Below are 12,060 nucleotides of genomic sequence, written 5' to 3'. Positions count from 1 at the left end.
TAGTTGGGTCCTATGAATATTGGCATTTCTAGGAGCTGGCTGCTTGCTGGGGAGGGCCCTGCAGGAACTTTGTGATTAAACATCCAGTTGTGATTGTATCCAGGAGGGGAGGTTGAAGCCCAAAGGTAACTTCAGTGAAAACCTGCACATTTCCTCTCCTTCTCCAGCGTCCTCTGGGCAAGCAGACTTACAGGCTTGCATTAAATTGGATTGTGAGTTTGCTTACTAAATAGCTCTGTTCATTGTAAAATACAAGAAAGCTTCTTGAATGAATTGAAAATGTAAGTGAATGCAGTTACTGCAAACAAAAATGCTGCTCAAAACCCCGATATGTGGGTCATTTTCACAGTTCCCGCTCCCCACATCTGACCTTCAAACTGTCCAGGGGGTGCCTGTTTCCACCAAATTTCTGGGGTGGTTTGGAAGCTGTTGGGACAAGGTGGAGCAAGGATCTACCCCTGGGCATTAGCAGGAAGCTCTTTGGCTAGCAGAGGATGGTGAAGAAAGCACTTCAGTACTTTGGGTTTCTAAGCAAGTTTATGACATCAGCTACCAGTGCAGTTATACAGAGAGTATAGAGACATACAGAAATGCATTTGGTTAGGAAAAATGGTTTACAAGGGTCCTGGTCTTCACTTGACCCTTGTGTGTGACATTTAAAGCTTAATGGCATTAAAATAAATCACATGCTCAAACTTTAACTGCTTTGCTGAGCTGAGGCATAAACAAACACATGAAAAAGAATTCTAAATTGGAGAAATTGCCGATGTTGCAATGACTTTCATTCCTCTTACACAGTGTTTAAAAGAGAATGCAAAAGGTAAAGGATTTATAAACCCAACAACCAATTTTAAAACTATCATCAGCTTTGTTAAGCAGTCTCTGCATAATATATGTAGCCATATACCTCATTTTAAAGAAATCACAAATGAAATAAACTATATTAAAATATACAGAATATATACATACATATACAGACATCCAGTACAGGTATATAACCCTTCTAAATTGAAGTGCCCTAAGTAGGGAACCCCGTAAACAGGGAACCCCCTAAATAGGGATCTGTGAATCACTGAACCAGAGTGGTCACAGAGCCAAGAAAAGAGCTGCAAAGACAGAAAATACAAAAGTAATGGAAGAATCAGTGTAGCTTTTGAAGAAAGAAGTCATGCCTCACTGATCTAGAAGGGCTTTTTCAGAGGAGTTTATAACCATTTTTGTAGCTGGATCTGGTCAGCAAAGTACAGTTGAGTCTTCAAAAGCTCCTGGATCAAAGACCTTTAGAGGAATAAGTTACTGTGAAATAAGAGGTATTTTCCTCTTGCAGAGTAATGCCTGATTAAAAGAAGGTAGAAATAAATTGCCAGTCGTCATAATGGAGAAGGGCTTTATTAGGCTGCCCAGCCACCTTTTCTTTGGCACTTTGGCTGTTCACAAAACTCCATATTATCTGCAAAGGGAGAGAATAGCAAGTTGGCAAAGTTTGCTCATGACTACTTCAAATATTTCATATCAAAACTGATGCTGACTGTAAAAATGTGATAGTAAGCTTATAGTAGAAAATGCCTAAGCAATACAACAGCCAATGACATTTTTGTGTCAATAAATGCAGAGTAATTCAGTATAGATGCTATGCATACCCCACAACAGGATCCATGTGAGTTATTTTCAAGAATGATCTGGGAATCACTGCGGATAATTGTCTGAAATTGTCAACTCAATACCCAGGGGTGGTAAAAAACACAATGTTTTGTGCAGCTGGGGAAGGAAGAGAGAGGAAACAGAAAACATCCATAGGTGATGTGTTGTGGTACTCCGCAGTCACATCACAAGTCCATTCACGTGCTGGCGTTTGCAGGCAGTCTTGGGCTTCTCATCTCAGGAATGGTGAAACACCATTAGAAAAGGGAGAAGAAGAGTCACCACCAGCCTGCATCCTCAGAGGTATTAAATAGTTTCTGTATGGGGAGGCCTCTTCAGCATGGGAAAAAGCTGCTGAGTTATGGTGTGATAAAAGTGTATTAAGCCATCAATGTTATGAAGAAGGTGAACAGAGAAAGGCAGAGTGTTTCTACTACAGCTCCTGAAGTGAGAACCGTAGCGTGCTCCCATGAAATGCTCAGGCACACCGTGCATTGCCACAGGGAGCTGTGGCAGGCAGAGGTGTAAATACGTTCAAAAATGGCATTAGTGAGCCTGTGGAGGATCTCTCCATCCCAGGCAGCCAGCCTGCACGTGTGGGGTCATCTTTGGGAAGCACCAGCTAAGAAGACTCACCCTTTTATTTTCTTCTTTTTTTAAAAAAGAGCCTTGCTGATTTAAGACAGAGGGGGATGAGTGGAGGAAGAGCTTCCCGTGCCTTTTACTGTTGAAACTTCATCTGTTTGGGGTTTTTTTTTCTAGTCAAGGGATGTTTAGGATATTATTTTAGAGTCTAGTCAACCTGTGCTCTATGGAGTAGAACTGCTTCCTTCCCTGAGACTTCATTTCACAGGATTTTATGTGAGTTTAGATTGAATCTCCAGCTGTCACCAGTCCTCTGCCGCAATGAGGGAAAGGTTAATGCGTTGCAAAAGTAACTGCGATAATCCTCAGCTGTAATTTAGTCTGTTTAGTGTATCCAGAGGATTAATTCTCAAATGCATTAAGCAAAACAAGAAATAATGCACACTTCATATTGTCTCCCTTACACTGTAGTCTCGTTTAATTAGCCACTGAAACAACCAACTGAAAGCTTTCCCTCTGCCTTGTTGTTTGAATCATGAATTTTAAAGACTTTTGAGAGAATGACTCAGGAGGTGAAACAGCAGGGCTTCTGATGTTATTTATAAGCTCTGTACTGGAAACTATTTCAGTGTCTGTAGCCATGAAACTCAAGCAACTTAACCTGTAGTTTCATCATTTGAGACTAAATGACAAGAGAACTAATGCTGTCAGCGCCCTACTAAAGAGCATTAGCATTCTCCATTGCCTCTGCTGACTTGAAAAATGGATAATGAAGTAATTGGCACTAAAGCCAGCTATCAGCTCCAGGTTATCCCACAAAAGAAGAGGTTAATATGTGCACCAAAATACATGCAATACATGTCTGCAATAATTAGGTTTTCATTGCAGCAATAGTTCTGAAGACTGTGATTAAGCAGCTCACAAAACGTCTGTGTAACACCTAGCACAGGCAGCCAGGCGCTCCCCGGGCCTTGCAGCACCAGGGATGCTGCGGCACGGGGGGAGCCTTCCAGCCAGCCCATCCCAAACAGAGCTACCCTTGCAGCAGATTTACTCCCTGGCCACTTAAGATTTGTGATTTTGCAGGGTTTTAGAAAGATACAAAATGAAAATAAAGAATAGAATAAGAAATTATGTTCCTGTTGATGTCTTTTATCTGTTTTTTCTTTGGTAGCTCTTTGATACATATGCTTTGAAGGAAAAATCACGTGTCTCCCCACCTCTGCTCTGCAGTTTTGACCTTTCAAAATGCCTGGGGCAGCAATGCTCCAGCTATGAGAAGTGCGAGGTTATTGATTCTGTTACTGTATGGACATACGTCTACTCCCACATCCCCATTTCATAGGGTGTGTAGGAGCACAAAGCTGAGTTAGCACTCTTGTGTGAAGTAGAGAATGCTCGTATCTTCAGTATTTATGCTTTCCTGGTGCATAACAGTTTTTAACTGCATAGAAGATTGTGATGTGTCCCTCTGCCTCTTTTCCCTATTTTTATATACTCAATGTAGAGGAAAAGGACATATATATTTCATCAGGTCTTGCTTTATTTCCAAGGCATTGTCGTTTTTTAGTACATTTCTGAATAATGTCATTGGCATTAAAAAGGTCTGAGATAGATTGGAATAAACTTGATAGTGAAGTAAAGGAGTTTTTCTTGTTTCTGAAGGAAAAAACAGGAAACAAAAGCAATCTTTAATAGAAGGGGAAAAAAGGAATCTGTTGTTCAGAAAATCACTGCAGAAATAAAAATAAGGTTTCAGATCAGGTGTTTTGTTGACATCTTACTACAAGCAGCACCTTTGATAGTATGCAGATTTGTCTTGACAGGGAGATGAAGCTTGAACACATAGGCCCTTGGAAGATGCAAGAGATATACACGTTACCTTGCGCAGCCTTTCTTTTAGCTTGGAAACATTGAGTGAAATATCCGTTCTTAAGGCATTTCCAACTTTGCTGTTAGGAGGTAGTCCAGCTTGCTCAACAGGGCACTGGCCTAGGCTCAGATGTCTGGCATCTATTCCTTTCTCAGCTGCTGTGAGAAAATGAATGTGCCATTTCATCTCTGCATGCCTCTCTAATCCTGCAGTCCCTCTTGTCTGTTTAGAGTGTATGTTCTTCTGAGATGGAGTCTTTTCTACTTGGAGAAGTATATATATGCTGGGTAAAATAGTGGAGTGGCAATTCTGTCAGCTTCTCTAGGGATTAATGTAAAACGAAACCTAAAAAAGTTATACATTGTTGTAATTCATTAGCATATTAACTTCACTATATATGGCAGGGCACATGTAGAGGTCAGTATCCCAAAGATCTAACTGTAATATTGAAGACCCAGCACACCCAAGAGAGGTTATACAAACAGTGAGGAATTTCCCACCATATATGAAAGTTTCATGAAATAGTTGTATTGTGAAGTTTGTCTGAAAGCAAAGGCAACTGGGAAACCATTAATAGGGCTATACAGCAAACGTGTACTGACTTCAAGACTCACATTTGGCTTCCTTTGGCAATTAAATGTATTCGGGATATAAAAAAGAAAAGAAAGAAAATGTAGGGAGGAATGTAAAGCAAAACTTTTTACACTGAAAAAATACTCTGGAGTTACCATATGCTTTCCCCCTTGAAGATATCTGTGTTTTATGGAAACTACCTTTGAAATCATTCTGATAATCAATAACTAATTTACCAGTCATTGTTTGCACAAATTACAATAATTTTAATGCTTAAATATCTGGCAATAGAGTTTAATTCTAATGATGACTTATCACAGCAGTGCATAAGAAGGCAGTAGTGCCTGATGGTGATTGACAAGAAGCAGTGGTCATCATTGATACGCTCATCGTTCATTTTGTGGTTCATTCCTCCTTTTACCTTAATAAGCAGCATTGCGTTTTCTTAAGCTGGCAAGAAAAAAATATGGGAGACAGTTTATTAATGTGTGAAGAATTGGTGTTTAATGTGGACATGTTGTAAGGCAGATAAATATTCTGATCATCAGCAAATTAATATTCACATTGTGCATTTCATGCTGAGATCAGAAGCTAGAAGGGATGGGCTGTTTTTCAGAATTCCTCAGTGTGTGTCTGTGGATTTTCATCAAGATACTCTTACACAGCTGATTACTGAAAATACATTGTCAGTATCAATTACTGAAGCAGCTGCTTTTACCTGCCTTATGCGGTGCATCAAACCGTGTATGAAATAGCTGGTTATGCGGAGACTCATGAAATGAGTTGAAGACATGAATGAGCTTGAATTGAAGAATTTGTTTGTGATGTGTCACTTATAAGAGATCTCTGAATGACCCAAGGAAATGGCACCATGGGTTAGAGAGTCCCACAGAAGGGTTGAGGTTGGCAGGCACCTCTTGAAATCATCTCGTCCACCTCCTCTGCTCAAGCAGGGTCAGCTACAGCAGGTTGCCCAGGACCATGCCCAGTCAGGTTTTGAATATCTCCAAGGATGGAGACTCCACAACCTCTCTGGACAAACTGTGCCAGTGTTTGACCACCCTCTCAGTAAAAAAAGTGTTTTCTGGTGTTCAGATGGAATTTCATGTTTTGTTTTGTGGCCATTGTCTCTTGTCCTGTCAGTAAGCACTACAGAGGAGAGCCTGGCTCCCTCTTCTTCATTCCCTCCCATCTGGTATTCATACACACGGATAAGACACCTCCTGAGCCTTTTCTTATCCAGGCTGAACAGCCCCAGCTCTCTCAGCCTTTCTTCATATGAAAGATGCTCCAGTCCCTTTAATCATCTTTGCGGCCCTGTGCTGGACTCCAGTAAGGAGCTCCAGATGGGTAGATGCAGAGATGCCATTTCTGGAGATGGTGCCCCTGCTGCAGTGTCACAGGAGGTGGTGTATCTTATTCCTGCTCCATGAGGTAGCCACCATCTGGGACTAGGAAACAAGGTCCTCATGGCATGTTCGTGACAGTACCTCGGGCAAATCACAAACAGGGCAAACGGAGAGGGTGGAAGGGTTGGCAACGGTAGCAGCAAAAGGTTGATAGACAACAGTTGTTATGTTTGGTTGTTGCTTCTGGTAACAGTAACCATAATTCACATTACCAAAATAAAAAGCAATGGGCTGCTTTGGTGCAGTTTTATACCGTTGCCTTGTTTTTCTCATGACTGCATGACAGTGAATCACTTCATGAAGAAACTCTTGTGCTTGTTGGCAAAGCTTGGAAGACAGCAGGTCTTAAAAGAAGGTGCAGCACTTGGGGAAGGGAGAAGGGGTAAATAGTATTTATATTTTAGTTGTGTGTTTAGCAGGCCTGCAATACCTAGGATCAGTATGTTTCCTAAGAGCTGGATTTGATCACGGACACTTGCCTGCTGTGCTAATGGTGCCCCTGTGATTAATGATTTTGTCAGCTCAGATGACACCAATATCACCCCAAACCCCCAGTGTAATTTGGGTTTTCAACAGGCATTTGGTCACACAAGAGCATGTGCTGGTTGTGCATGTTTTTAAAATTATCACATTTATGGAGTAAGTTGATCTGTTTGGCAAGTGCTGCCCTGCTCTATAACCTGAGGACAAAATCAGTTTCGTCTGCAGCTTGCTCAGCGTGCAGACTCACTAACAGGTCAAGTATAAGAAAACGAGCTCAGAAGGAGTTGAAAGCAGAAAAACAAAACAAAATAAAAACCTGCAACCTCCACAGCAAAGAAATCAGAAAGCCCAACCTGAGAAGTTAGAGGCATTACTGAGTGTTTGCCTCTGACCCTACTTATGCAACTATTTCCCATAAAGGGCAAACAAGGTGGTGCCTCGCTGTGACAAGGAGAACCCTGCTTTAAGTTCCCAAAACACACACATCGCTACCGAATAGCAGACTGCTTGGCCCCAGCAGCTGCTGTGGACATGAAATATGTGTTCTCTGGTCCCTCCATCAGACACATGTCAAAGGGTCCTACCAGGCACCTGAGGGATCACAAGTGGCCCTAGGTAGCTGCCATTAGGTAACTGAACTGGACCACTGTACCAGAGAGAGTTTCCTGCCACTCTGTAATGGAATGATGAATTATCTGTATATTATCTACTGAAGGTATAAATGATTAATTATTTTCTGTTTTTAATTTCCAGTCTTTTTGATGCATTCACATTTTTGGCAGCGGTTTTCAACATTCCTTGTTTTCATGACACAACACCTACTACACCCAGCTAGAAGCAGTTTCTCACTGATTTCCTTATTGGCCAGCAGTGTTCCTCATGTGATTTGTATCACTGTAAATGTGAACAGACTGGAAAAGGACAAATTAAAGAGGGTTGTTTGGCAAATGTCCTCTTTTTCTTTATGGGTGGTTTTGATCTGCAAACACAGGTAAGCAGCAAAGTGTATAAAATGTGACAGTGGAGCACCCAGCCTGTTGCTTGTTTTTCCGTTTTGAGTATTGGTTCCACCTGGAACTCAGAATTAAATATGTGATACAAACCTACAAAACATCTCCTATCTGAGGATTTTTAGGTACTTAATTAGACCTTTCAAACTCTTGTAAGGCTCTATACTATCCCCTTTCTAGGTGGCTAGCATGGAGATAAGTGAATAATTTATAAGTCTACAAGACATGGCTACTCATCTGTTTTACTTGACTGCTAGCTTATGTAGCTGGCAAAAATAAACCTCCATTTGATACTGGCTGTTGTTCCTAAGGGAAATGTTACAACAAAAAAAAGACCCGCTTAGATCAATTTTAGGTGAAAAAACAAAATGGTTAGCAATTGGAGTTTTAAAACTTGTATCTAGGTGATTTTTTCCAGATTCTTTCAAGCTTCTGGAAGTGGCACATTTGGCTTTCAGGCAGATTTTGTTTGAGAAGGGTTAATAATTCAGCAGCTATCAAGGATACGGTACAGTCAGCCAGCTGATGTGTTTTGAAACCTCACTGTTTGAAGTGTTACGCAGAATTCTCTCTGTGCCCCTGCCTTCTGCAGGATGGCTGCTTGTGCTCACAGCTTTGCTGCTTCTGTTAGTTTTTCAGAAAAGGGGCTGTAGGATCCCACAGACTTTGTGTAGGTAACCCAACAGGACTGCAGTCCGCAGAGCCCTGAGGAACTCCCCTCTTCATAGTCATCTGCAGAGGTTGATCGCAGCCCTGCATGCATTTGCTGACGAGAGAGCACTATCCAGTGTCTTGCCACAGCCTGGTGACCTCTGGAAGCCATAAATATCCCCGGGCAGCTAACATCAACATGGAGGAGACTCAAGTTTGGAGCAGGAGACATGAAAATTGCTTGTAGTCATATCTGTGCCCCAGGGTGTTTCATGTCTAGAGGCTTGCGTGGGGCCCTCGGCTGTAAACTGTTCTTGTGCTCAAAGCCAAGAACATGGATTTTCGCTTTTGTTTCTAATTACATAGGATAAAACTGCTTTCTTAGGGTCTTTTCCTTAGTCTCACAAGATGTTTACAGGTCACTGACTTCAATGCTAGCCCAAGACATGAAAGAGACAGCACGGCCGGTTTAGGAACCCTTCAGTACTCTCTGTACTCACACACTCCGATGCTTCTTGCGCAGCAATTGCTTGATGGCAAAGTCAGATCATTTTCTGATTTTAAAATATCAATTTAGAGAAACAAATCTGTTTCAGCATTTCGGGGAGTTAAACATTACAAAGCAAAGAGTGTTTATCCTTGTTCCATTCACAGAGATAAAACACTACTCTGTAAATCCATAGTTACAGTGATTAGTGAAACGTCTACAACAAACTCCAGGCAACCAATTTTTGTCTTGAGTCTTACAAAAGTGTTCAAAAATTGTAATGGGTTTGCTTCAGTGGCTTAACTTGTCAGGTGTCTGTAGTGCAGAAGTCCATAAGTTAAAAAATTTATCATTGTTCAACCCTTTTATGGTTGTATATGTTTAAAAGAATTCAGAATCGAATTTTAAAAGTGAATATGAGTTGACATAAATTCAATGCTAAAATTATTGGAACATAATTCAGCACCTGTAAGCTACCCAGTGACTTCTGTGGGATTGCAGCGTTTCAAGTCAGTAGCAAACAAGTCTCTTAAGAGCAAGAAGAGCCTCTTAAAATAAAATCAATCACGATACCATATAACCATATGCTACAGCATTTGGTCTTTCTGTGTATCATCTCTCTTATGAAGGGATCTTCATCTTGGATGGAATTCTAAAATGCATTACCTTTCTATTCCTTCTCCCTAAAATAGCAGTGAAACAAGCCGTCCCAGTCAGTCCCCATTACAGCAACAGAAACATGCCTGTTAACCACAGTGAGAGCTGGACTCTGTCCTGAATGACTATACAGGAGATCAAAAGATATGTATTATAGGAATGTACAGTTATGCTGTGAGAAATTTTGCTTTCATTCTCTTCAAAAGCTTCAGGCATCTCGGGGAAACCAAGAAAAATCATAACAGTAAGTTTTATGTGCACATATGAGCTTATCAAAGCCGTCATCATCTGATACTGATTTCCACTGCATGTAAATAAATATGTGAATAATTTATTTACTTCATCTTTGTAATCAAACAGTCCTGTTTTTTTTCTGTCTTTCTTGGCATAGTAGGAGTAGCATCAGTCTGTGTTTCCACCTGGGGCCCATAGCTCTTACTTGGGAATTCACATCAGTGCTTGTTCTCTGGTTTTGATGAGCAAGTGAGGAGGGGGTCCCCTTGTGCTTGGTGGTTCCTACCCTGAGAGCTGTGCACCTCCTCCACGGATCAGTGGGCAGGCCAAGGGAATCAATGCAAAGGAACTGCAAGCAGCAAATCAGTGTGGTGGGGGAAAATATCACATTTACTTATTTTCAAAATTTGGGGTGGAGTTCTGTTAATGATGGAAGGGTTGTTGAGATTAAAACAAAGCAGATGGAGAGTGATAAAACCAGAGAAGAGGAGGCAGAGGTAATAAACTGGGAGAGAAGAAATTGCGAGGGGACAGGGAGTCAGAGAGGGTCAGTGGGGAGTGGACCAGGCAGAGAATGGCCAGAGTGAAAATACTCTGCCAGCATCTCTGCTGCAGCACCCGGTGGGGCGACAGCTTTTCCTGCTCCTCTTGGCTTTGGTTTGCCTTGGGGCCTTGAGTGATGCCTCACCAGCATTGTTTGTGCTCCCTGAGCCCATGTGGCTTGGGGAACAGTAGTCCTTTCCTTGACCGTGTGCCCCCAGAGGAAGTCAGCAGTTCCTGAACAGGAAGAACTGTGGTTTCACCCAATTTGCTTCTGTCCCTGCTGATGAGCACTCCTGACTGCGAGGGTAATGTAGTCCTGGGCTATCTGGGTTACCCCTGGTTATCTGGAAGACTGCTCTGAAACAGCACATCCTTGTGATGAACAGAGGCTGAAAAGCAGATGCAAATTCCAAAGCATTCCTCAACACAAATGACATCAAGGAGAGGATCCGTAATTCAGTCATAACTCATCATCGGAGCAGTGGGATGAAGAATGGAGGAAGCACCGCCACGTGTGGGGTTACTGTCAGGATTTTCCTGCTTTGACTCTGATAGTCTTAGAGGAAAATGGATATATACTGTTGCTGAGGAAACGGGTCTCCCAGGGGAAGGTCGGCTTTTCCCAGTGTGAATTTTTGCTGCCTCATGCTCACTCAAGTCAATTAACCTAAAACCTGCAAACTGCACGTGCCTCGTCTCTGTGCAGTTATATGGAACTTTATACAGTTGCATGTGGATTTAATCATAAACAGCCCAGGAATGGATTCAAGTTTATATTCCTCTCTAAATATTTGTATTCCTATAATGGAATATTGCCCATTTTTTTCTCTGTAGGTGCCAGCCTGCGTGATGACCTCAGTAAATACTTCTGGTTTCATCATTCTCAGGGGGACACGATGACAGTTCAGGATCCAAACCAGATGAATCTCTGTGCTGCTGTTTGGACTGTTGTCTCCTATGTAATTGCTGACATGGAGGAGATGTTGCCAAGGTAATTAAACAGCAAGAAAGAAGGTTCCTGTTCTTCAGTAAAGATTGTGAGTCCACTAATGCATGTGGTCTACAGCTGTGGGAAATCCTGTTTTTCACCCTGATTTTGTGCATTACGATGTCTGTTTTCCTCAAAGCACATGCTGTTTTACACATTCCTCTTTCATTTTGCTCTTTTGATATCTTCCGTTTCTGATTTTCACTTAAAAATTCTTCTTTTAATTACTTTTAAGATTTCTGGTGAAGGTACAGTACCTCTTTGACTATGATATAATAACCATTTGTATGCAAAGTGATCATGTGCAGCAGGAAAAATATACCAAATAAATTGTTGCATCAGAATAATTAATGTATTGAGTTGGTGAACATGTTTATGGGTTTGTTTTCTGTCTTTCACTCTATGCATCAGAATGATGTACTATTAATAAAACAGCCCTTTCTTTGTACTCTCTTAAGATAATACTGTAGTTTCTATACAGTTTTCAGGTTATAGGATTAATTAATCTTGGCTGTTTTAATGGTAATATATGATATAATGGTCATATAATGGTCAAAATGCTAAAATAATAGGGCTTTTAAAAGTTCATTCAGCTCCCGCTGTTAAATCTTACTAAAGGTTACTTCATGTGAGACTCAGATAAACCAGGACATAAAGGATAGGAAGCCAACCACAGATCTCCCAGATCTCCTGTGTTTCTTCGGGCACCTCCCCGTGGAAAGCTGTGCGTGTCCTTTTCTTTCTGATGGAAGACTTGCCGTAGTGACATGCAGAGTATTTTGTATGGCAGTTTTTCTCTGAAATGCCATGATGTTTCAGAAATGGCATCACAGCTGTGATTGGTGACCTTCACTACCTGCCAGCTGATATCCAAACAAAGTGTAAGAGGGGATTTTGATTCAGGCTCCTGAAGCCATTCCCAGCTG

At 41.5% G+C, this 12,060-nt stretch overlaps 1 protein-coding gene across 1 annotated transcript in view; it reads left to right on the top strand.

Annotated features, from left to right (window-relative positions):
* Positions 1 to 11,384, top strand: part of CPQ (carboxypeptidase Q) — a 148,427-nt gene extending 137,043 nt beyond the window's left edge. The window contains exon 7 of the mRNA XM_068396996.1: positions 10,981 to 11,384. Coding sequence (XP_068253097.1) covers positions 10,981 to 11,141 — 161 coding nt within the window. The 3' untranslated portion in view covers positions 11,142 to 11,384. The remainder of the gene's footprint in view (positions 1 to 10,980) is intronic.
* The last annotated feature ends 676 nt before the right edge of the window (positions 11,385 to 12,060 follow it).

Source organism: Nyctibius grandis, chromosome 3 (assembly GCF_013368605.1).
Source record: "Nyctibius grandis isolate bNycGra1 chromosome 3, bNycGra1.pri, whole genome shotgun sequence".
Lineage (NCBI taxonomy): Eukaryota > Metazoa > Chordata > Aves > Nyctibiiformes > Nyctibiidae > Nyctibius > Nyctibius grandis.
The sequence above is the reverse complement of the archived record's forward strand: the minus strand, read 5'-3'. Positions and strand labels throughout refer to the sequence as shown.